This window comes from Sturnira hondurensis, unplaced genomic scaffold (assembly GCF_014824575.4).
Source record: "Sturnira hondurensis isolate 20B ecotype Veracruz unplaced genomic scaffold, ASM1482457v3 Scaffold0010128, whole genome shotgun sequence".
Lineage (NCBI taxonomy): Eukaryota > Metazoa > Chordata > Mammalia > Chiroptera > Phyllostomidae > Sturnira > Sturnira hondurensis.
The window spans coordinates 17,165,293-17,191,782 of record NW_028082759.1 but is presented as its reverse complement, the minus strand read 5'-3'; the positions used below and the strand labels follow the sequence as shown (position 1 = coordinate 17,191,782).

General features: G+C 46.2%; 1 protein-coding gene across 1 annotated transcript in view; it reads right to left on the bottom strand.

Moving 5' to 3' along the window:
- Window positions 1-20,571, bottom strand: part of TBC1D9 (TBC1 domain family member 9) — a 74,409-nt gene extending 53,838 nt beyond the window's left edge. Inside the window, exon 1 of the mRNA XM_037058481.1 lies at window positions 20,245-20,571. Within this exon, the coding sequence (XP_036914376.1) occupies window positions 20,245-20,383 (139 nt within the window). The 5' untranslated portion in view covers window positions 20,384-20,571. The remainder of the gene's footprint in view (window positions 1-20,244) is intronic.
- Between the last annotated feature and the right edge of the window lie 5,919 nt (window positions 20,572-26,490).

Here is a 26,490-nt window from a genome sequence, read left to right as displayed (position 1 = left end):
CGCCTGCTTGTACTGCAGGGGAGTGTCTCAGTGTTAGATGAAAGACTGTTTGCCAAGATTAAGTCACTATCCAACACAGCCAAGGCCACGAATATCTTCACTCAGCCCGAACTTAGGTCAGAGGTCTGCATATGCCCCAAGCAGATCATTCATCACTCACGCATTCACGCATCCATCCCTCCAGCAAACATTTGCGTAGTGACTTCCCACACAGCTGGTGTCTGACTGTGACTATGTTCTCTTGATCTTAAACCCGTGGTTGAGTGGAGAGTCACTAGCCTGGGAAATCACATATGAGAGAGGACACTATGGTTCTGACGATTTTTAAAAATGATACCATTCTGAACCTTTCATTCTTCAACTATTATTAAAACAATTAAACCGTTATTTTCTGCCCCACGCGGCTATTTATTCACATTTTACTTTGGAAAGACTCTCAGCACCCTTTGTCTGAAATGTGTCTCCCCACTTGCATCCGGCCCTGGGTGTGCCACCCCTCCCCACCCCCTTTCCTTCTCAGAACCTTGGATTCTGCCTGCGACTCCCCGCCCTGCTCCGTGAATTATGGTTAATTACTCTTTAGGGGTCTCTCTCAGAATCTCTCATTCCCTCTCTTTCCCCCACCTCCTTTCCGCCCTCTTCTTGATTTCTTTCAACCTCCTTTGGAAGGGGGTGAGTTTTTCATTTTCTCTTGGACTATCAAATTACTTCGTAGGATGGAAATCATACTACCTGCTCATTAGAGCCCTTTCCAATCAGAAAGACCTTACTGTGTCTGAGTGATTATGGCATCTTGAATTACAAACCCTGATAATTCCTAGTAATTACCCTACATAGGCGGCACACGCTCAGCTTCTCTTCTCAAGCCCCCGCGTGGCTGGCCTAAGTGAAAAGGACGTCCACAGAACACAGATGCATCATTATGGCCTTCCGTGAAGGGTTCAATAGGACAGGCACCACCAACAGGCCCAGCCTCAAGCTAACAGATTCACAACATTATTTCCCAGTCTTGGACAGCTTCCTTCCAATCCAGACAGGGCCCTTAGGATTACTGAAACGAGACAATATTAATATAGGCTCCAGAAGAACATCAAGTTTGATGATCAAAGTACTACTTTTCAATGCTACAGGTAGCACTGCTTTCCAAATAAATTCAAGGTAATAAGTCACAAAAATACCAGTGATAAGATATCTCTGTAATGAATGGTCTGATTAATGAGAAGTCACTGCACAGGTTCCAGAGTTGGCTGGTCATTCCCGCTCTACCCTTTGCTCTTCCCACCCTCTCAGAAAAGTGCCAAGAAAAGGAAATGACGTACAGTCTAAGGACAGAGTTGGTTTGCTACCGGCTCAGTGGGCAACTGCGAAGGGCCTCGCCCAGCTTCAGCTCCCTGGAGCTGTGCTGTGGATGAGAACGACGCACCAGCGTCACGCAGCTGTGACGCAGCCCAGGGAAGCGATCTACTCCACACAGGGGAGAGAACGCGGTTGAAAAGCCTTTTCAAAATTCCCTTTGAAACCGAGAGTGGCAAGGCTTCTAACTCTGATTCACAATCAAGAAACCATTGACCAAAAAAGATATATTCTTCTACATAAAACCCCCATATTCCTACAGGACAAAAACACCCTAAGTTAACTCAAAAGACAAACAAAGAAAAAAAGATGCAATTCACATATACATACGTCTCAAAGGTTGGTAAGAAAAAAGCAGCCACCAATAAAAAGTGGTCAAGGAACAATACCAGACAGTTTACAGAAGAGGAAATAGAAATGGCTGGTCCCAGCCGGGGCACATGCCTGGGTTGCAGGCCAGTTCCCAGCAGGGAACTCATGAGAGGCAACCATACATTGATATTTCTCTCCTTCTCTCCTTCCCTTCCCCTCTAAAGATAAATAAATAAATAAATCTTAAAAAAAAAAAAAAGAAATGGCTGGGAAACATGAAAAATATTCAACCTCACTTACAAGAGAAACGTGAACTGAAAACACACTGAGGTACCATTTTCCCCTATCAGTCAGGCAAGAGTCCGAAGTCTGAGAGTGCATTCTCTCTAACGAGACTTGGGAAACGCCGTCCCCACACACAGCCGTGAGTGCAACTTGCTAAAATCCCAAGGGCGGGGGGTTTGGCAATACCTGCGCAAGTTCCAAATGCACGTAGGTACCCAACGGCCCTGCAGTTCCACTGTATTTATCCTGCAGACACATTTCACCCGGCACAAGGGCCTGCGCAAGGTTACTTATGGCCGCATGTTGTAGACAGCACCTTATTTTCGGATCATAAGGCGCACCCAGGTTTTACAGAAGGAAAATGGGGGGAAAAAGTTTGAAGCAAAAAATGTGGTAAAATATTTAACAACATAAATAACATAATATTTTATCAATATAAATATAAACAGAGCTCAACAGCAGCATTAACAACAATCATCCCTCCCAAATTTGGGAAGGGAAAAAAAAGGTGCATCTTATAGTCCGAAAAATACGGTAAACGTATGACCATAACATACATGTCTATAAACAGGGAAGTGGTTAAATATACGGCATTGCCATATAATGGGATGACAGCAGCTGTAACCTGGAAGAACAATGACGACATGCAAGAAGACAGAGGAAGACACACAGCTCACGGAAGAGAGCGCAGTGCAGAGAGGCCTGCACAAAGCGTTGGGGGGGCTGGGGTACAGCCATGTCCTGGTGGTGCTTGTATATGCAAAGGGCCTGGGGAAGACACACACAGAATGAACACAGTGGTTACCAAGAGCGGGTAACGGGGCTGAGAAGGTCCCCACTGTCTACCTTTTAATATTATTGGATCTTGAACTGTATACATAAGTGTGTTACTATTCAAAACATTTCAGTTCTCAAGTGTCTTCATGACTGTGTCAAAGGCTCTGTTTGCTGAGAACATTAATCATTAGCTTCAAGAAGTTAGGGGAGGCTTGAGGGGGAGCCGCTGAGGGTCATCTTTCATAGTCTCTTCTCTCCGGCAGTTCCCCTTATGATGTGAACTGTGAACCTTCAAGACAGAAACAGCCTCACAACCCCACCTCCTGTGACCTTTCCTTAAAACGATGTTACTTAAATACACACAGACATAAATCTGAATTTAAACTTCTTATGCGCAAAGTTCATTTGCCACCAGAAGAAAAGAATATAATCCAAATTAAATTCATCAGAATTATGAAACCAATCGGTCTGAAAACACTTCATGCCCTCGCTGTGAACGGTGAGGTTGCTCCGTGGATGGTGTGCTGGCACTGGGACCAGGACACCACACAGGTGGCCTGGGCTCACGCAGTACCTTCGGTCATGCGATGTGGCGACTCTGTTTCCTCTACTCCCACTCAGAAAACCTCCTGTGTCGTGTTGTGAAACTAACTGACCTCCCTCTGGCCAAATGCATCTCCTGTGCTTCCAGCCACCTCCGCCACCACAGTCACGGACGTGGGTGCCACCTGGAGCAGTGACACTGGGTGCCAGCCACCCGGCGCTCACTCCAGGAACCCGAGTGACTTGTATGAAGGTCACTTCATTTTCGTATTATTAATTACCCTCAGCAGTTACAGATCCTAGCAAACAACACACCACTCTAGTTAATCTAGGAAGACTCTGCCTGGAACCTGATTCTCGAGTCTCGGAGGGGGTCAGACCCTTTGACCCCTGAGTCTGCCTTTACCTTGGATTCCCTGGGTGTCATTGCCCACAGAGGGGCCAGGGGCTCGAGTCCCGACCCTCAAACCCTGGCAGAATCTCCAAGCACCCCCAGCCTCGGAAGACAGCGGATAACCCATGATGACATAATCCCCGACTAACATAAATAACAATTCTCCACAGAGGGCACGGACAATTCAATCTGCATTTCAAAGCCCCTCTCATTAAATCTCAACAAAACCAAGAAACGAATTTCAGTCTTAAACATCTGTGCAGATTCTTGCTGAATCCAGTCTCTCAAATATAGGGATGATGTCATATACTTTTGTATCTTCAGTAAAAAAAAAAAAAGTGTATCTGTCTGATATATCTGTCTGCTAGATGAATGGGTGAAAAATAGATGAATAAATGAATGAGTCAGTGAGTGAATGATTAGCCAGAGAGTAAAAATAGAGAAAAGGCAAAAAAAAAAAGGGATGGCGCATCCAGCCACCACCTGACGGCAGGCTCCACCTGAGACATCAGCTGGCTTCTCTCTCTGCATCTCCAGCATCTCTCTTCGATTACCCCATGGCCCTGCAGAAGCAGTATGACCCTTTCCTCATTACAATCTTTCTCCAGATACAATGTTTTCTGGAAGACAGAGTCTCTCTAAAAATACATGGGGGTCCTCATGCGTGCACTTGTTTTTGGAGCATCTGCAGGTGCGGTACAGGCAGTCCCTGTGCTGTTTGGCCTGCTGCCAAGGCTAAAGTAAAAACAAGCAGACCCCCGCGCGCACTGAAGTCAAAGAATGTACTGTGGTAAACACAACGCAAAATACAAACGCGGACACTGACTGCAAAGGTCACCGGCTACAGACGGCCGGCACATTCTTTCGATGCCGTGTTCAACAACAGTCAGGAATGTTGGCCACCACCCCATATAAGGAGAAAGGAAGCAGTTCTCTCAAGTTCAAGCAGTTTCTGAGTTAGATGAAGGTATTAGCCTGTCTAGGAGGTATCCAGCCATATAATATGAACAACCTGGTGTAGCTCAGTGGTTGAAGCACAAGCCTGCAAAGCAAAGGGTCGTGGGTTCGATTCCCAGTCAGGGCACGTGCCTGGGTTGTGGCCCAGTTTCCCAGTAGGGGGCACGTGAGAGACAACCACACAGTGATGTTTAAAACAAACAATAAAAACAATTTGGGGTAATTACTTCATTTGAATCTGAGCAAAGACTCTATTTTGGAGGGATATCCCCACCGACTTGTCCAGACTTTCAGTGGTGGCTTCTGTGGGGCCAAAAACCTCAGTGTTAGCAAGCGGCAGGAATTATGTCTTATTAGGATCACAATTATGAGGAGTCTCAATGCCAAAATCCAGAATTTTCTTCTGACTAACCCATTAAAAAAAAAAGTCTTTGGAACCACCACAATGATTGGTTCACAAAAGAACAAATGGTTTGCAAGGCGGCACCTGTCTCGAGGGATGGATTCTTGATCTAAGACCCTATGCAGCTTCATAGGAAAACAAAACTACACATCTGTGAGTCCTCCAGTCACCCAGATTCACTGTTCACTTGCTCTTAGCGAAAATCCCATTTCCTATATGAAAAAGTTGAAGCTGGCAGCGTTGGGACTCGAGACCAAGCATTCTTACTCCACACCTTCTTCTCTTTCCCTTGCACCACGAAGGAAAAGATGTGTCTTACCTGGTGTTCTGGATCTCAAAGCTGAGCCAGTCAGAAGAACGGTCCCTTGGATCGAATCATGGGAACCACCGATACTCGAGGGGAACCTGAGGACCACAGGCCGAGCCTTCCTGCTCCTCACCCTGTAGTTCCTCAAAGCAATGGCCAGGGCTCTGAGCTCGTGCTAGGTTCTGACTGCCATTCTCAATACCTGCCGTTTGCAAATGCAAACAACTCCAATATAGAGGCACTACTTTCGCCCTCACTTTGAGACGAGGAGACTGAAATAAGGAGATGCAATCTGCACCAAATCACAGCAGCCGGGAAGTGCAAAGTGGATTTCCACCTGGGACAGAGCAAGGCTCGGCCTCTGCACAGCGTGCACCCTGCACAGAGGCACCTGGACAAGAAGGACGGTGGAGCTGACACCTGGCCCCAGCTCTGCCTGGGGCCTGTGCCTTCCCAGGGGAAGGGGCACCTTTTTCTAAGAACGCAATGCCCCGTGTAGGATCTGCTCAGGGAGGGGCCCCGAAGCCAAGCTCTTAACCACGAGTCCACAGTTTTAAACACTAGACTGCTGTCCCCAGGGGTAGTGCCCGGTGAAAACATGAAGTCAGAAGAGTACTGATGGACCTATGAATAATGTATACCGTGAAATGGGTTCTATGTTACTGAAGGGAAGTGGGATGTAGAGAGCGGGTAGATTACACCATGATCTTCTCCAGCTGACTTTTAGGACAGAGGCTCTCCAGGGACAGTGGCTCGTCCTTGTCAGTTACCTGTCACCGGCCTTGTTCAGAAGAAAACCGTACACTCACAGATAGCTCTGTACAGTTGCAAATACATTCACATAGGCAAATGCACCCCACCTTAATCGCTAGATACTAATGTACGACGTCTCAGTTACAAAACCAAGATGACTTTTGGGAAATCAGGATGCCCCTCCCCCAAGGAGGACATCGCTGTTGTGTATTTGCCCGTGCCCCCCCAGATTCTACATAAGACACTGCTCAGTTCTCGTCTCATCTCATCAAGTGTTTATTTGGTTAACCAGAAGGGAATCTGGTCTGGGTCGGCTCGCATGAGCCACACCATCACCAGTGAGAACTGGCTTCAGTACTGATCGAACTCATGTCTTTCCAGAGCTGTTTGTGCCAAGGCCCCACAATTCCCTCTGGTATCAGGAAACCAGGTTTTCTGGGGAAGGTGTGATTATTTGAATCAGTAACACTTTGGGGCTAATTTCAAAGATGCTGGATGAGTACCAGAGAATGAACATTACTACTGACACAATCCAACCAACAGCATATATTTGTAAATTATAACACAATGCATCGGGGAGGCACTGTGCCACACGGCAGGCCAGCGCCAATAACAGCCTGGGACCGACTACTTATATCAGCATGGACTCCCCACTCTGCCCGGGTCCCATCGCTCCTGAGTGTCTCTCTGCTGCTGGGGCTGAGCGTCAGTTTCCACTTAGCACCTTGTACCCCCACAAACCATGCTCATTGTTCACAGTAATGAAACATATCCCCATGACCATGAACTCCATCTCTGTCAAAGCTGGGAAAACAAAAGACTGACTGAGAGGACCATGTGCAGCAAAATATTTGGGAAAAGAGATTTCTTTGTGCAAGAAAGTGTTGAACATTTTAAAAACTCGACCTTTACGAGACAGGCAATATCCCTTTCCCTCCATCCCCCCTTCCTCGCTCCCCTTCAGAAATAATTATTTGGGTCTGAAATGCCAGGAGTTGTTGAATATCGAGGTGCCAATCCCTCTTTAGTGAGCTGGCGCCAGGACCAGACTTGCTCGGGAATACAAGGGTCTTTCCAAAGAAACTTCTCTTCCTGAGGAATGTGTTTTCTAGATCCTTCAGGGTTTCGGGGGACTAAGTTTGATGCTTCTTAATACCTGGACCTTCATTTTCCCTATCAATTTCAGTGAGGAGCCCTACACCTTCACACTAAACAACAGTGAATGCTTACTACGTGCATTTACACACTTATTTCCAAAAACCCACTTCTCGACTATACCCGGCAACCTGGACAACAGTTAAGAATGCATTCTCTCTGCCTCCTACTTTGTGCCAGAAACAAGGTGCACCGAACCTTAAGGTACAGAAGTCCCCAGGTATGTGGCACTGTTTAACTGTGTGATATAAAACAATGCATTATTCTGCTTCAAAGGAGATAAAGAACAGTCAGTTTCGCCTACATTTAAGGAAAAAATGGCCTACCAATTTACCATCCCGGACAGTTTACCAAACCAAACATTTCTCTTCTTTTCCGTTCTCTTCTCTTCTTTCCCCTTTTCTTTTTTCTTCCTCCCTCCTCCCCTCCGTCCTTCCTTTCCTTCCTTCCTTCTTTCCTTTCCCTTCCTCTCCCTAATGTCTTTCTGCTCCTTGGGTCAAGGCTGTTTTATTTACACATTATTTTGACTTCGTGCACGCTGCCCCCAGACTGAGGGCATCACATCTGACCCTCACAATAAACATGTGACGTGGGGGGGGGAGGGGCAGGGGTCTATCTGCGTTTCCACCTGGAAACCTCTCTAGGAAGTTAAGCACTGTAGTCACATATTTAGAAGCCAACACTGCTGGACTGCTGGGTCTCCTTCCACTCCAGAAAGTCCTTTAAGATAGCATCCCTCAAACATGTTTCAACTCCTTCATGGCAAATATACTTGACAATGAAAGATAAATACAGAATCTAAAAAACCAAACAGACATCCTCTTTGACATTCACACTTTATTGGAAGGACATTTCCAATGCCTTTTCAAAACCAAGTGTTCCCATTTATCAAGCTTTTTAAAAATACTCTCTCCCTTGCCCTGGCTTGTGTGGCTCAGTGGATTGAGCACGAGCCTGAGAACCAAAGTGTTGCTTGTTCGATTCCCAGTCAGGGCACATCCCTCAGTTGTGGGCCAGGTCCTCAATAGGGAGCATGTGAGAGGCAACCACACATTGATGTTTCCCTCCCTCTATGTCTCCCTCCATTCCCTTCTGTCTAAAAATAAATAAATAAAATATTTAAAAAATAAAATACCCTCCCCCATTTTGTGTAAGCAATATGGATCCTCTAAGACAAAGATCTAATTGGTGAGTAACAGCAAGGAAAAAAGTATTCAGGACTTAATAAAATCCTTGTATTCATCTAAACCTTTAAAAAGTGGGTTATACAAGGGGGAACCAAAAAACCTGGAATTTGTTTATTACAATTGTGTCTTTATATTTACATGTTTAAATTTCATTCACCTCCAAAGTACTGTCCACTTGATACAATACATCTACTGAGTTGTTTTTTCTACTGCTCAGAACAGTTTTTGAACGCATTGATTTTGATGCCTTTCAGTGCTTCTGTTTTGTTTCACCTTTTCCACATCAGCAAAATGTTTCCCTTTGAGGACTTCTTTCATCCGGGAAGACGAAAAAAGGTCACATGGTGTGAGACCAGGTGAATAGGAAGGGTGGGGCATGGGGGTCATTCCCTTTTTGGTCAAAAGCTGCTGAACACTTGGCACGGTGTGGGCAGGTGCACTCCTAAATCAATCACCCATCACGAAATGCGTAAACTTGTTGAAAGAGTCTTAAAAAAATCACTGAAGCTGAATGCAGCCTCTCACAACAATGCCAGCTGGTCCACTGATACAGATGGGTTCCTAGAACACTCACCTAGAAGGGGCAACCTTTACTACAAGGGGCCCACCCTCCAGAAGATAATTCCAGGTTTTTGGGGGTCCCCCTCAGAAGCACAGCAGATAGAGAACACAATAGAAACCTGTAAGTGCCTTTAAAGGCATACGTACTGAAGTTAGTCGGCCGTAACATCTGATTGTGCACAGTCACTGTGACAAACTGAAATGTCCACACACACACACAAGGAAACAAAAAGGAACTGTAAGACGTGTCCTCTGCTAGCCAATGAAGTTTTTACTGGTACAAAGTTTCAATGGGGGGGAAGATCATGACTCATTACAGATGTGGCTATCAAGGATACAATTTAAGGTACTGAAGTTGTGCAAAAGTCATGGAGTGCTGCTGGCTAGTCAAACACGCCCTGAAATTGGAGCCACACAGCCAAGGTGAGCAGGGCTTCTTTAAAGCAAAAAACAAAAACTCCAGAAATCCATGAATCTTTTCAACAACAAAACTATCTGATGCCTTCGTGAAGTCTCCATGGAATTTGCTGTGAAGATGGGGGTTTTCAGAAGAGAGGAAAACTAACTTTTACGGGGAGAGAGTGAGGAGGAAGGAGACAGCAGGCTCAGACAAACGGGTGACCACAGAGAAATGGTTGAAGTCAGAGGGCATAGGGTACCCTCTTCCTAAAGATCACAGGTCACACTTAGGCAGGACGTCTCTGAGAGACTGGAGCTGGACCAGTTGTGCAACAGAGCACAGGAAGAAAGAGGGGCCTGCGTGCTTATCCTGAGGACCAGCCCCCTGAGAGTTGCTCGGGTGGAGCGTGGCACGTGGTCTGCACTGATCAGCGAAGCCACCCAATGAGAACTGCACACGGGTTAGGCCGAGAGCTGAATCTTCGACTGCCAAAGGGAAAGGCCGACTCACACTTCTGTATTCAGACCCCAGTCTTCCCTCCATTTGCCTGCAGGGAAGGAGCATTAAAAGGGGGCGCCAGGGGAGCTACCTGTCAGAGGGTGGGGGAGCCCCGGGCTCCCTGAGAGGGGCCTCTGCCCAGAAGGGAGCAGCCAGGGCAACATCAGGCCTGAGACTGAGGCCAGTCTCTCCACGGTCTCAATCCCCACCCTCCGCTCCCCACCTCGTGATATGTTTCCAACATGCGCACATACATGCAGGCAGGGACACATGTGCACATGCCCCTACGGTCTCCCCCACAATACCTGTAGTTGAGGGCCCCACATCTGGGTACCGGGGTTAAAGTAAGAAGGAAGCACTGAAATTTCTATTCGAAGACAGTGGTATATTCCTGTTGTTTAAAAGGAGACAGCACACTGCACATTTTTAACTGGGTGGAAGAGTAACAGGATTACCTGGAAACGGTAGATAGTAATCCTGTTGCAAGCAACTACAAATTCCTGAAAGTCACTTGGGTGGAAAAATTGAAACAGGTAAGACCTGAGGGTATTGGCTCCCCACGTGTTTGAGTCACACTCTAAGGAGCGGCTGAGAGCGGTGGGGCCCGGATTCCTAAAGTCTCACCCATTTAACATCCCTAAATGAAACAACGCACGGTGGGTCAAGAAGTCTACCTAGTTTTCTTCCTAACATAAAAGGCACGGTCTGCATTTTCACCAGTAACTTTATTGACTTGGGCATTTGGAGTATGTCAGCTGTGTCCCGCTATTGGCTGCTAGTGGGTAGAGACCAGGAAGGGGCTGGACATCTTCCCATGCATAGGACAGCTCCACAACAAAGAATGACTTGGCCAAAATGTCAATAGTACCAAGAAACCTCGCAAACCACCTATGACATGTTCGATCGGTCACAGCACCTTCTCCACACACTGCACAGTTTTTGTGGTTTTTTTTGCATTTCAGTTGCATTTTTACCTTTCTTGAAATAATAAAACATAGTATACTCAAAATGTTACTTATCTTCTTCCATCTTCAACCTTAAAATGGCTGCACAAAAATTCACCAATTTTGATAGTTTTTTTTTAAATGCACGCTGACATGACAACTGTCACAATACAATCTAACAAAATTGCTTCACATGAGGTTAAGGACAACTAAGCGCTAATAGAGCTGTTGTGTGGATAAACCTAAACAAACTTTTTAACCAACACAACAATTTGGGGGAGTCAAACTGTTGTAGTGATCCCATAAAAAGCACAATGATATTTTTATACCCACAAAGATTAGTTACGTTAATATAAATGACTATTATATGCCGCATTCACATTTTCCTTTGGTAGCCATACCTTTTGGAGACTGGCCTTCCTCACAATAAACTTGAACATGTGCACTGTTTACGGAAAGCCCATGCAGACAGGTCTTTCCCTGGGCTGGTCCTAAAGCCAAAGGTTCGGTGCCTCTTAACCGTATAACTCGGAATGCTTCACCAGAAGACTGGAAATGAGGGAAGTCTGGACAGACATCTTTTTTAGGAAAATCTAGAGTTAATTTTCAGACTTCCCTGGCACACAAAATCATGTTACTGTAACCCACGGGGTGCTAAGGCAATGACACCGCAACACTGACATCACACCAATGACATCACACCAATGACGTCACAACACAGGAGAAGGCACAGCCTTTCTCTGTGCCCTGTCCCCTTCATCTCCACACTCAAGACTGCATCTCTGAGACTGGGGTTCACTTCGCCTGTTTCCTTAACTTCCCGAAGGATGCATTCCAATTTCATCTTCCTCTCCTCTTTTTGTCTTGCTTTTTAATCTTTCTCTTTCGATATTCCATCACAGCTAAGTACAAACCCAAGCTCTGCCTGTTACCTGTGTGGTCTCTTCAAGTTATACTCAGTACAGTAAGAGACATGTAAATGTTACATAACACCAATAGAGGAAAAGAAGAGTAAACGAAGTAACAATTTCTTCTTTCCATGCTTTAATTAAAGAGCCCAAATGTAAATTTATTAAGTCCTGCTTAGTTTTATTAGAGACAACCTTGGTTCCTAGGCTAAACAAGATTTTAAAAATTCATTTGTACTACTGACATCAATTTTTTCCTTACAAGTAAGTACTAAACACACTCTAAGAACACTAAATGCGATTAACAAGGCTGCCTTTTTTTTGTTCTGAGTGCAAACAGTGCTCAAATCCTCAGTGTTCTACTTGACCTTCCCTCTAGCAAATACTTGCCTGCCAAGCCTTGGAGCACCTGAGCCAAAAAGGCGGGGCCTGTTTCACAGCTCTCGCCTCCTGGGCTGGTTACTCACCAAGCTCTGTGAACCCGACTTGGACCCAAACAGAAGGCAGAAGAATTGGTTCATCCGGATGAACCTTTCGAATCCAGATCTCCCACGGAGAGATAGAGGGAGAACCTTAATGGGTCCCACAGAGAGGAAGCCTAGCTCCCTGACAGGGTGTGGAAATCAAAACTGTGAGATGCCCTTTGAAGCAAACCAGAGCCCACCGACAACTTCAGAACACCTCTAAACCACAGCTGGCGTATCCTCTGAGCTTTCTAGAACATACACCTGAGAGGAAAACAAGCAAACAAAGAAACACAAAACAAAGACATGCGGAAAGTGGGTTAATGATGTCTTCATGGCTTTCTGGTTTCACTACAATAGCCTCCCCCATCCACGGGGGATAATAGTTCAAGACGCCCAGTGGATCCCTAAAATCATGGCTAGTACTGAACCCTATATATTCTGTTTCTCCCCATATAGACACACCCATGGTAAAGTTAAATTGATAAATTAGGCACAGTAGGAAATTAACAATAGCTAACAACAATCTACAGCAATTATAATGATACACTGTGAAAAAGTTATGTGAGTGTCTCCGGGGGTCGTTAGGGAAAACAAGGGTGACTGGAACACCAGCACTGTGATGACACCCGACAGCTGACCCGATCACTGAGACAGCTGCTGAGAGACTTCGGATGGGAGCACATAGGGCGTGGGGATGCGGGACAAAGGGGTGACTCACATCCCAAGCAGGGCAACGCAGGATAACTCAAGATTTCATCACCTCACAGCAAATGGTGAACAATGTAAAACTCATAAATGGCTTATTTCTGGAATTTTCCATTTCGTATTTCTAACTGAGGTTGACCATGGGTAACTGAAACCATGAAAGCAAAACTGCGAATGGGGTGGGAACCACTGTACTGGACCAATGTTGCTGAATGACAAATCCCTAATCAGCTAATTAACCATCTATCGATAGCTACGCATCTCTATCTCCATCCAAATCTCCATCCTTACCTGTATGTGCAGAGAGAGGGGGCCCCTCGGGGTCTTCCACCTAAGTCCTCTCTCTGGCAGTCCCATTTGCCACGATCAGAGAGTCATTTGTATAAGGAGAGAGAAGGGGAGAAGAGAGAGAGAGAAGAGAGAGAGGGACAGAGAGGAGGGAGGGTCCCTGACTTTTGATGGTTTGACTGGTGATTTTTTGACTCTACAATACTGAGAAAGGGATATACATAATATATTACATGAGACAGTCAACACTTTATTATAAAACAGGCTTTGTGTTGGGTGGTTTTGCCCAACTGTGTGTTAAGTGCTCTGGGCACATTTAATGTGGGCTGGACTTCAATGGTCAGTAGGTTAAGTGTGTGGAGTGCAGTTTCGGCTTAGGGTATTTTCTACTTCCAATGGTTCACCGGGATGTAACCCAGTGGTACGTGGAGGAGCATCTGTTCTGTGTTTCCTGGCAGAGCTTCCAAAATGTGCAGATCTGGGAAGGGAGGGCAGGAGGGAGGAAAAAGGCAGGTATGTAAAAGCAATTTACAGTTGCTGACCAAAAAGTACTTCTCCAAAAAGCCTGAATATTTGACTTCACTTTTGAAGCTGCCTACACATCAGATGGATACTGTTTGCTTTCACAGCACCCTTTCAACAAGGCGAAGTCTCTTTAAACTGCAGACCTCCCGTACGGCCTCCATGCCGGTGTGAACTGGTTATCAGCACTGCCTCCCAACACCTGCGGGAGACCCGTCAGCAAGGAGAGGCAAAGGATGGGGTATCGTCTATGAATGGCTCTCTATGCTTCCTCTATTTTCCATAACTTGCCCCTCAGAATCCTCACAGTGGTTGCTAAGAGGTTATTAAACCATCTTATACATATATTTAAAAAACCAAGCTCTAAAAGGAAGGAATGTCCCAGATGGCACCTCTTGGTAACAGACGGGCTGGGGTTTGAACCCGGTGATCTGATTCCTAAGGGAAGGATTGAAACAGACCAGAGCTCGCAAAGTGGAGACCACAACCTGGAGAAAGAGCAGCCCCGGGGGCTTTCCAGTTTGCCTGAGGCACTGTCTGCACTCTGCCAGCTAGGACCCACGCATGGGGGAGGGGCGGGGGGGGCGGTCCCAGAACTCAAGGTGGCACCTACCACAGCAGTTAGCATTTCAAACTACCTCGTCAGAAGTTGCACATGCCTGATTTGTACACAACCACGAAACAGGGTTTTGCGTGCAGGCCTGGGAGCCAAGCACAGAGAGAACCGGATCTTGTCATGAGCGGATCCTCCCTGTGCACAAGGGTGGCAGAGCAGAAAGGACACAGAGTGGCCCTAGAACAGGAAGTTGGCCTTGGTCCCTCCAACTTCTAACGGGAGGCCTGGAGGNGTCAGAAGTTGCACACGCCTGATTTGTACACAACCATGAAACAGGGTTTTGCGTGCAGGCCTGGGAGCCAAGCACAGAGAGAACCGGATCTTGTCATGAGCGGATCCTCCCTGTGCACAAGGGTGGCAGAGCAGAAAGGACACAGAGTGGCCCTAGAACAGGAAGTTGGCCTTGGTCCCTCCAACTTCTAACGGGAGGCCTGGAGGGCGTTTTCTCTTCCTACTCCTGAAGAACAGTCTATGAACACCCAGAAGATGCCGAAAGCCATATAAAATCCTCCACAAATCACATGCCTGCATTCTTACAGCTTCTTCGAAAATTCAGGTAAAGTCTTGGGACAAATGGGGGTGGGTGACTATGAAAAATCCTACTCATTTATAAGAAGGCAAAATTCCTAAATAAAATATTTTAGCAAGTAGTAGTAATGCACATATAAAAACACTAGTATAACACAGCCAAGGGTATTATTCTATATATGCAAGTTTGGTTAAATACTTAAAAATCAGTTAGTATAAGTCACCACACTAACAGAATAAAAGAAAAACTCATACAATTTCCTCAATAGACATAAAGAGCATTAAAAAGTAATTTGGCACCTGCACACAATTCAAAACATTTGGTGCATCAGGAATAAGAACTCCCTCAAAATGAAAAAACAAAATTATCTCCACAATTATCACCATAGTTGAACAAATGTCGAAAGTCTTTCTTTTGAAACCTGGGAAGGGACAAAGATGTGGAAAATCAACACAACTATTCAACACTGTACCATTTGCCTGTGGAAACAGGCATAGAAAAATTCCATAAAGATGAGAAAGGGAGGCCAAAACAGCCAATATTCTGAAGGTGCTATGATCGCATATGAAGAAAATACCGAAGACGATACAGATCACTAGAATCCATTTCATTAGTTAGCTATGTTCTGGATACAGATCAAGATAAAAATAAAAATAAAAAGACAACTATATTTCTCTAGGTCAGCAAAAAGAAATAGAATATGAAATTTTTAGAAGTAGCATGAAACAATATGAAATACGTAAGAATAAATCTAATAAAAGATGCGTAGGGCCTCTACACAGAAAACTATGAAACATCATTGAAACAAAAAATGTGAGACCTAAATAAACAGAGGAACACACCACATGCATGGATGAGAAGTCTCGATAGTGAGAAAGTTATCAGTGTTGCCCAGATTTATTTAGAGACTTTACTCTCCATCAAAATTCCAACAGTTCAAAAGTCTGTTGCTAATATTGTCTTTTTTGGTGGAACGTAAGTGGATTTGAAAAGGTTGTGTTAAATGAAAAAGACAAAGAATACCAAGAAACTCTTAAAGAACAACAACAAAAAACAATGTAAGAGGCTTCATCTAATGAATGTAAACCCTTATCATAAAAGCACAGTGCGGTACTGGAACAACACACATTCTAATAGACAAAAAGAATAGAATAGGGACACCAAACCAGTTGACGCGCATTGGGCACTTGATTTACAACCGAAATCGCCCTACAAAACAGTGGGAATAGAATGGATTTACCTATAATCATGATGAGGCAACTGTCTTTAAAAATTTTTTTAAATAAAACTTGATCCCTATCTCACACGATACTCAAAAATTACTTCCCAGTGAATTGTAAATGTACATTTGGGTGTTAAAACTGAAAATCTACAAGAAGAACATCTTTATAACTTAGAGTAGGAAAAGGACTTACCAGACAGGACACAATGAAACACTTACCATAATGGAAATGGACTCAATAAAGGATGTAGACATTAAAGTTAAGAACTTCTGTTTGTCCTATACAGCGTGCACCAGCAAGCAACAGAGAGAATATGCTGCCACAATATAACCAGCAATGAACTCATACCCCGAGTATATTAAAAATACCTACAAATCAGTAAGAAAGACATCCCAACTGAAAAGGGGGCAAGAGACTTGAACTACCATGTCGCAAAATAATTCTAATTGCCAACAGACATGAAAAGTGCCCAGTCTCATCAGTCAGAATAAAGCAAATTAACTCCACACTGTGCTATTCCTACAAAATCCCCAGAATGACTAAAATCACAAAGACCGACAATGTTGGCAAGGACAGAGGAAGAGAAATTCCCGTGTGCTGCTGATGGGAGTACGTTGGTACAAGTACTCTGCAAACCTGGTTGACGTTATCTACTGAGGTTCGTGCTACCTGTAAGCTAGCCTTCCTCTCCTGTGTATAGACCAAGTAGAGGAAATCCGTGCCCACAGGCACCGAGAACCATCACAGCCACTGCACCGCAGCACCAGGGCAGACCATCCAAAGGTCCACCAACAGCACGGACAAACGACAGGGGGGTAGGTGTACTTGGGTGATAGCTTTCTGTGCTGCACAGAAAAATGAACAAACCACAGCCACACACAGCAATTCATGAATATCACAAACACAGTGCTGAGCAAGGAATCCACAGTTTACGATGCCATGCATCCTTGCTCAAGAGGCACAGTCAAGACCAAAATATTGTGTCTAGAGGTTAGTTCTTTGGCTGAAAATCTATAAAGAACATCAAGAAAGTATTTACTAAAAAAAATCAGGAGTTTCTTTTTCACGTTTGGGGGAGGGTGAGTAGAGACTGGAAGAGGGTCCGGGGGTGGGGAGCCTTCTCAGGGCATTGACAATGCTCTATTGTTTATCCTGGTGTTGGTTTCAAGGTGTCACTGTGATAACTCATTGTACATACATCTTTATTTTGTGAATTTTTCCATATGAATACGAAAACTCAGTTAAAGTGGGTTAAATAATAAATCAAATGCATCTATGATAAAGTACATTATTGTGTCCATCAGCACCTATGTATATTGCCCGGGAATGGGACAGAATAACTTAATTAAAAAGAAAAAAGGCAAGTGGCCTCCCTGTGGCCCATCGTTTTTGACAGCTTTTGTACTAACATGTTCCCAAGCATCGTGGGTCACAGAGCACTCCTGGCCAGCCCACGCTGAACAGGCTTCCTACTCCCCTGCCATCCATTTCATGAGCGGACCACGATGCACTGGTCCAGGTGATGCACGTTATAGAAAGGTCCTGGGATCTCCCAGAAAACCTCCAACCACTGGTACCCGAGCCTTGCTCCTCCCTTCACTCCTCGCAGGTTGATTTTCCTTTGTTCTGTTGTCAACTCAAGTGTCCCTTTTTCAGGGAATCTTTCCCTGTCCCCATTCCCACCTCCACCCCTCCCCTGGGGTGACCAACATTGTGGTCCTCTCCTTTTGAGTTAGTGCTGGTCATTCTCCTTCAGGCCCCACCTGCCAGATCTCTCCTTGGAGGCTGATCCCTGGGGACTAGATCACGAGGACACCCTGCCCAGCTGACCTGTTGGGTGGGTGCCACTGATAGTGGGCACTGGCAGAAGCTGGAGAGAGGGAGAAGAGAAGCCCAGCATGTTCTCCTCACTCCTGTTTTCCTGTGGTCTGTGTTTCCAGGGGAGGCTGCTTCTCCCACGGTCCGAGCCCATCCTTCCTGGCTCCAGCCCCCGCTGGCCCCAGCTTCATCAGTCCTGCCGCCCAGGGTGGCGACCGTGCCCCAGCTATGCTCTTCACTGGCTCTAGAAACCTTGCCTCTATAAATCGAAGCCATTCTCCCACGAAACTCCCTTCACTTGAACTTGGCTGGATTCTGTTTTCTGCTGAGACCCTATGGAGTAGCAATTTTATATCAATTTATTTGTATGATTATTTTGATCAACATTTGCCTTCTTGCACTAGGCTGTGAGCTGTGTGACACAGGCCCTTCGGAAAGTCACAACTAATATCTGTAAAATGATTTAGTGAGCCAACAAATGCATGGATGAATCTGCATTGGAATCAGAACATACTAAACTATTAACCAGGACTCCTGAAAGGTCCCTGCTACCTTTGATGTGGCACCAACCTACCAGGGCAAATCTTTTTTTTTTCCTGTGGGTTGAAAATAGCCTTTGTTGGCAGGAATACTTTTACTCATGACAATAATTTCTATTATTCCAGCAATAACTGTAAAAGCGATGATTTCTCAATTCAACAGATATAACGTTACCTGAACTAAGTCATCAGTGATGAGATTCCACGTGACTGCAGTCTGGTACAGCTTTAAGAGTCGGTAGGAATGCAATAAAAATGTTCACTAGATAAAGAAGGCTCTGTGTCTCAGTTTCTCATAACCTATTGTGAGTAACGCTAGAAAATAATTACTGAGCTGTTCCAGGGCGTTATTAAGTTGTTACTAAGAATCAGGAGGGTTAACTGCAGGCAGGAAATGAAGGGACAAGTCCCAGGTGCCTTCCCGGCACCAGTGGACTGTCAACTCCACAGTTGTCTTAGACATAAGACCATCCGGGCTGATCCCAGCATTAGACACACCACTAATGGACGTAGTTAGACAACTTCTGCAAAATGAACTGGAAAATTCTGCTTCTAGGCCACTCATCGGAATTTCCTGAGCAGGGTCTGCCACTCTGAAGATTCCCTTCCTTTAGGGAAGGAAAAGTACAGAAAAATGGGACGGCTTGCAAGCATGCTGATGTGCTCCCCGAGATCTTTCAAACCGGGAAGGCCATGCAACGTGACACCTGAACTTTAATCTTGAGGAAACTAGTTTACAAACTGTAATCACAACCAAATATATACTATATCAGGAATGATTCGTCCTAAGGGGATCTTAAAAGCAACAATTTACCTCACACGCAAGCTCCCAGAGGGTAACACATTCTGGTAAGGCCAAGGGTCTTCCCTTTTCCAGAGTCTCTTTCCTGGTTGACCCTCTCCTGCCCCTTCTAACTTTTTCATTGTATTGTAAAAGTATCCAGTCCTGCTCATTCTAACCAACAGGAAGAGCAAGTCCTTCCTCTGGTACTGTAGGAGTTCAAGGTTATGTATAAACGACCACCGAGCAAACTTGTTAGTTAACGAAGACCTTTCTGATACGGCAGGAATTGGGGCATGGGTCTGATTTTATAATCCAGGGTGACAGGGCATGGTTTTAGTAATAGGTACCATATTAATCACGCCTTGTGAGAGGGTTTGGGAAGAAGTGATGGAGTTAAAAATAGTTAAAATGCAGTTGTACTCCTAATTCTTTTGACAAGCACAAAACTGGCTTTGCTACGTCCAATTTGGTGCAACAACAAAATTTCCTTTTTCCTGATTCATTCTCTTAGGCCGTAATCGCTATAGGAAATGACCACACCAGTTCCTTGCTGACTGCTCCCCTGCGAACAAAAGAGCATTTTTACACCCGATCCTGCCATTACCAGTAAAGAGAATTTAAGTAAAACTGAACTGCCCTCCACTTTTCTCACCCATATACAAAGTGATTATTGTTTTCTGAAAAGGGGAGCGGGAAGGAGGAAGCACCGCATTTAGTTCATAAGGGCTGATACACCCCCCACCCCAGACCCACTCGTCTGCATTCCCGTCAACACCACCCACTTAGGAGGCACCAGACACGAAGGGCCCAGAGCCTGACAGGGTCAGAAAATAAGCATCTCTTGCACAGTCTGAAAATCACGACTCCGGGTGCCTTCCCAGCACCAAAGCAGAGCGGGTGGCCAAGCCCCGGGAGACCGGGCGGCGTCTCGGGTGCCCGCAGGCCACGGCCCCGGTCGGTGCCGCAGCGCTCTGGGCCCCCCACGGTTCCCGCAGGGACCGGCCGCAGGTCCTTACCCGCCAGTCCGCCGCCACCGCCGCCGCCTCCTCCGTCGTCTGCGTGCCCCTTCCTCCGCTGCAGGATGAAGTAGGGGTTCGCCCTCTCGGTGATCCAGAGCGCGTTGGCCAGCAGCACCTCCTCCGGGTTCACCCACATGTTCCCGGGCGCCGCGGGCGCCCCTACAATGGGGCGGTGGGTCGGCTCCTGCACACACCGGCGCGCACGGGCGCGCACCCGGGCACACGCTCGCTTGTCCGCCTGCTCCTTGCGGCGGCGGAAAGCGACTTCAGCAGCGGGTGGCCCTCAGCGCCCCGGCCACAACAAAGCCCCCAGGGGCGGCCGAGGTAGAGGGCGAGGACGCGGGCACCGTGAGCAGCATCCTCCCCGCGCGCCGCCGCCTTCCACGAGCCCGCGGCCACAGACGCCCAGGCCCGCCGCCCGCAGCCCAGCCACGGCCCAGGGCGGCGGGAGGAGTGAGGAGCGGTGTGGCTCAGTCCCGGGGTCCGACTCGGCGGTGGGCAGGGCTGCGGGCCACTCGCACTGCTTCTGCGGCACCGGCACCACGGTGTGGGCCGAGCTGGGCCGGGGCGCGGCTGCTCCCGAGGCGCTGACCGAAGCTCAGGGCCGCTGGGTCCCGAGCAGCTCAGAGCCCTGGATCCCGCTGAGCGTTAACGCTCTGAGTCGAGCCACTTGCACTGGCGGCGAAGCCCAGCTCCTCGCTGGAAGGACGCTCCGGACACTGCGAATGAATGGCGACAGCGCGGTTCACTCGGAGCGAGCCAGGGTGGCACCAGTTTCCTCGGGCGCGGGTCCCCCGTGGGCTCTGCGCGCCGCGCCTCGCTGCTGCGGCTGGCTTTGGAGGAACCTCCTGGGGACTGTGTGGCAAACCCTCGGCCCCACGCCCATCCCAGCTGGGAGGATGCCGCCAGCCTCTGCAGCGGGTGGCGCGAGTGTGCCTAGAGTGTTTATGGTGGACGCTCCGCAGGCTAGCGCCACCCCTCTTCCCAGGAAATTAGTGTTTCAAGGTTCCAGTCTCGGAGCAGGATGCCCGGGTCGGAAGTGCGCGCAGCCAATGGCTGTCGATGTTTTTGTTTCCTGCATCCCTAGGGCAAGTCATGTGCTAAACTTGTCACCGCCTGTAACCCCTCCCCCTCTCCATTCCTTTGTAATTAAAGTGGCCTAGCTAAGTGCATTACATCACTGCTTTGCTTGACCTGTGGGGCAGGAGCAATGGCGAGGTTGGAAGCAGCCCAAAAGCTTAGACCCACTAATTCACACCACAGCTGTTCCTCTATCAGGCATTTGGAGCCTCGAGGACCAGGCATGGCAGAATTCTGGGGTCTATCCGTACTCTAATAGGTGGATTAAAAAAAAAATCATTGAAATCAAAGACGCACAAACCAGGCCAGTTTTATCCCTAGACAGCTTTTTGCTTTCTGCCCTGTACTTCGATTCGCTTGCAGTGATCACAGCTCATCTACCTAAGTGTCTGAGGACCTTTCCAGCTCTGTTTACACCCAGGAGACCCGCAGACGGCTCAGCACAAAGGGGCTCCTCTTCCGAGGTGATGGGAATTCACCGAGCTCTGCTTTGTCATGGAAGTTGGGCAGTCCCGGGGACTTCTCCCTTTCCCAGTGATCAGAGCACTCAAATGACACTGTCTTGGATGGACTTCAGATGTTTTTACTTACGTAGCTCCCACTTGGATTGTTGAATTCCGTCAGGTGGACGAGTGAGCACGTCCGGCCATGTTCGTGAGGCTGGCTCCGCACTCGTTGGGGTCCTACACAGTGGGCTCTCAAAGAAGGACAGTCTCCCTTTGCGCTACCGCAGTGACAGATCTTCTGCCTCTTTAGAAAACATTTGAGACCTCGACATTCACATAAATTTCACACACTTAACAGACTCAAAAATGTCACCTGTTACCTTCACTCGTAGTATGGTGCTTTGGTCACAAAATCACCTGCAAACAATAAACAATATGATTGCAAAAGCACATATCTAAAAATTGTATTAATAATATATTTATATAACTTAATAGTTTTAAAGTGCTTCTATAGATGCTCTTTTATTTTATGTAATTAGTGTTAAAAAACACAAAAACAAAACTCTATCAAGTGTCTTTATACTATCTTTTGGAGTATCCTCATTATTTTGCTCACTGTTGTGGCTTGACATTTCTACTCTAGCCCTAAAGTGTAAAACTAGATTAGCATTTTCTCTATTGGTGCCAAAATGCTGCTTATTTATATAATCATTCATTAATTCACTCAACATGTAATTACTGAATGCACGCTATACCCTGGGAATACAAGTGAACAAAACACACAAATCTCTCCCTTCATGAAGATTTGAATGTAAAATGTAATATTAAAAACCAAAACAAATTTATAAAAACTTGCTTTGAAAACAAGATTGGACACCAAGAGGAAAGAGGAAAAAACTTTAAAAAAAGTTCTTCACTACTTCCTACTTCATTGAAAGAATTAGCACTCCTTGCAGAAGATCAGGGCTTGCACCATAATAATGAGCTGTGATAACCCGTAGGAGAGGGATTTGCAAAGAAGCAGAGAGATCCCAAGGAAGTTATGGCAGCTCGCTGGTCCTGTACTGCTAACTGCTCATTTAGTAAAATGTGGCTTCGTTTAAATAAAAGAAGAGAAAGAAAGGAAAAGAATCAAACACACCTGAGCTAGAACTAACACAGGGAGAAACTGATTAATCCAACCAGTTTCTCAGTGAAATAAGTATTTTATCTTTCCATTTATTCTTGTTGGTATTAAATCCAAGGGTTGCCTCAACCACTGAAAGAGGAAAAGCTCTGAACAGATGCCTGGGTAAGACAAGGTAAACGTCATGCTGCGTCTTGCTGAGATCTCCCCCTTTCCCCAACCCCCACATGGAAAACACCAACCCCTGCAGAATTCTAGTGCTTCCACTTGGAACAGTCGGTGGGTTTACTACTTACCAGGCAGATTTGCCTAAAATACCTCGAGGGTAGTGAACTTGTCTTTGGCACTTCTCCCCTCCGTGCCTATCATGTTCTCATCGTTTCCACTTTATCTCCTTCACAGCCGTGTGTTTTCCTCCCTGTCCTCACCCTTCTCCCAGGAAGTCCTCTGCTTTGCCCTCCAGGGACTTGCCCCACCCTGGAAAGACCATGGATTTGGAGGGACTTTATTTCCACCCACAACCCTCACCCCCCCACTGCTGGGCCCCCCTTCATGGCCCAGGTCTCTCAGAAGTAAGGGCTAAAAGCTGCAAACCATGAGTCTTACCAAGCACCCCATCACCCAGCACCTTCAGGAGTGGTCAGGCCAGTAGGAAATTCAGCTCTAGCTCCCACAGTGAGAATTCACCCAGAACGATACAACGCTAGTGCTTTGTTGGGAGATAGCAATGTCTCCTTCCCTAGCCTTCCAGCTGAAGGTAACATGTTAGCATGGACCATGTTCAAAAAATGCCCAGACCTTCCTGTCTAGCCAGGATGGGTAGTAGGGATATCTAGTGTCCAGTGAGGGAGGAGGAGAAAAGTGGCCCATGGAGGGAGGCAAGAGTAATATCATTGCCAAGACCCAAGACGTTGCAGTAGCTTTGATATCTGATAGAGACCTTCACAGTGGATCTGAGTTACTAATCCAGCTGGAAAAACTAGATGAACCAGTCATTACATTGGCTACTCTGCAAGTAATAGAGGTAGGTGATGATCCAGAAGCCACAGTTCGCTTCTCTCCCCTTTTCAGAGGCTGAACTGGCCTGCAGACAGGACCGTGCTTCAGACAATGTGATTTATTTGAGGGAAAGACCCTTCAGCATAGCCATGATCTGCATGGCATTGCCTTGCCTGTGTTCAGTGGATCACTGTACCTTTTGAATTCTGAGATGCTCTGGAAACTAGAAATGAATAAATGCATCGTTGCTCTCCATGTTGGAGATACTGTGACCAGGTGACCTGAATTGAATGCATCTGTGTGGCTGAAATGAAGAAAGGGAAGAAGACAGCAATCTCTTCAGGAGGGGAACATAATGAAGCTCTGTATCAGCAGAGATTCATTTTCTGATTAACGTCACGAAAGAGGCCAAGTGCTCATGGGTGGGAACGAGTGATAAGGTAAAGAGCTTAGGCCATAGGGAAGGGTGGGGAGACACTTGTCTGTTTCAAAATCAGCCACAGTGAGTTCCCTGAAGGCCAAGGCCAAGAGAAGATCAGGTTGAAACCCCAGGCTTAGCACGGGACCTCTGAAGGTGCCCGACTAGGAGGGGCTCCTGTGACTGTTCAGAAATTCTTCCAAACTTAACAAAGGAAGGTGGTCCTATTGTCTAGGATACTTGTGGCCCCTAGTCTTCATTGGGACATTTCCTCCTTTCTCCACAAGGTATTTGTCACATTTTTGTTCAAGAACCAAGAGTCCATTTTTATATAAGGCTTCCCTGGCCATTTTCACCACTGTGGTCTGGGTGTTGGGGTTCACTCACCAGCTAGACCCGAGTCCCAGACCTGTCCTTGGAGAGGCGGTGACAGAGGGGAGGAGTCAGTGGGTGTGGAATAGTCCCTAAAAGAAAATCGAGGAACCAGAATAAAGTGCGGGGCTGTGGGCAAGCTGGCACAGTGTGCTAGACAACCATTCTTTGACAATTTATTTTTTAATAACTGTAACTTCCTGGTTGCCATTTCATGTGATGCAAATATAACATATTTTTTCAAGTTAATGCTAAAAAAATCTAGTGGTTTGACTCTTTTGATAATTACGGTCAGAAGGCATTTAATTTACCTAACAAACAAACAAACAGAAAAACAACAACAAAAAAGGAGGTTATTGCAAGACTCCCGTGAACTGGACTAGGGCAGGGATCTTCAGGAAGCTCTGGGGCCCGTCTGTCCGTCCGTCCGTCTGTCTGTCTCTGAATCTCTGCTTCTCTCTACAAATTTCTTTCAGCGACTCTTCTCTGCCAGCCAGCCTCCTTTCCTCACACGCAGTTTCCGTTCCTTGGAACCTAAGCGTACCCATGACGCCTGGGAGCCTCTCCGGTTCCGCGTTTCCATGGCGGTTTTCAAGCTAGGACGCCCACCGCTAACGAAACCCTCGATCTGTGTGCGACGGAGCTGTGATTCACGAGAGGGAAATTGTCACAACAGGGAAGTTGGCTGGATTTTTTATCTTTTTGTCCGAGAACCAGGCTGTTGTCTGGCCTACCACGGCCTGCCATTTGGTCAGATCAGCAAGACACGGTGGCTGTCTATGTTTGCATATTTAGTGCAGCTGACGCTTTGCAAATCCTCACTTAGGGCTCATTTTTATTACAGAATTAGTCATTCTGAGAGTTGACCCATTACTTTGACTTCAAAGACCCTACTAATTGGGGAATATCTGAAGTCCCTCTCTCTTTTTTTTTTACACAAGCCAACAGCCATATCAGTAAGGCCCAAGCTCCTCAATGTGGCGTGTGGTTATGGGCTCCGACTGTCACCCAAGAGCATCCTCCTTCCTCTTAGGGCTGAACTTGCCCTCCACAGTCACACTGCTCTTTTGCCAGTGACTCCTTTGTCCATTTTCTCTCTCATTAAAACTACAAACAAACGAACAAAAACCATCAGAAGGACCTCTTCAATGACCACAGGTACTAGGACCAAACATGTAAATACGGCCAGAAAACAGATTGGGACGTCGATGACCACGCTCACAGCGGTGTTTTCTCTGAGCTGCATGTGTGTGCCTGTAAACCAAATCAATAGCTTGTTTTTTTTTTAAGGAGAAGGATAGAATCTTTTCCTTCCGAGGATAAGAACCAACAAGTGTCTTGATTGTTTTTAAATAAAATCCTCTTCTTTGCCTCTATATGTTTCTATGAAAAAAGACTGATTTTACACAGAAGATTCTCTGATTCAAGACTTTGGGGGGAAATGGCAGAGTTTTCTTTTCAGAATAAAACAAGTGGGTTCCCTTTTTATTATACTGACAACATTTATCATTAGAAAAATATGATATACTATATTAAATCTCAAGTCTTTAAAACCTTTTTATGGTGTATTTGACTAAATAGTTTAAAAGAAAGAGGAATACCAAGACATTACCCTTAACACAGAATAACTTACCACCCACTCTAATTATCAACTGTATTTAAATTCCATAGCCTGTAACGCACAGGTTGCCGGGGACGCCAAAAAGACTACAGGTCCTAGAACAGAACGTGACCCAAACATCTCAGATCTTTGGAAAATCTTTAGATACAGAACATTAAATGAGAAAATAAACTTATTCACT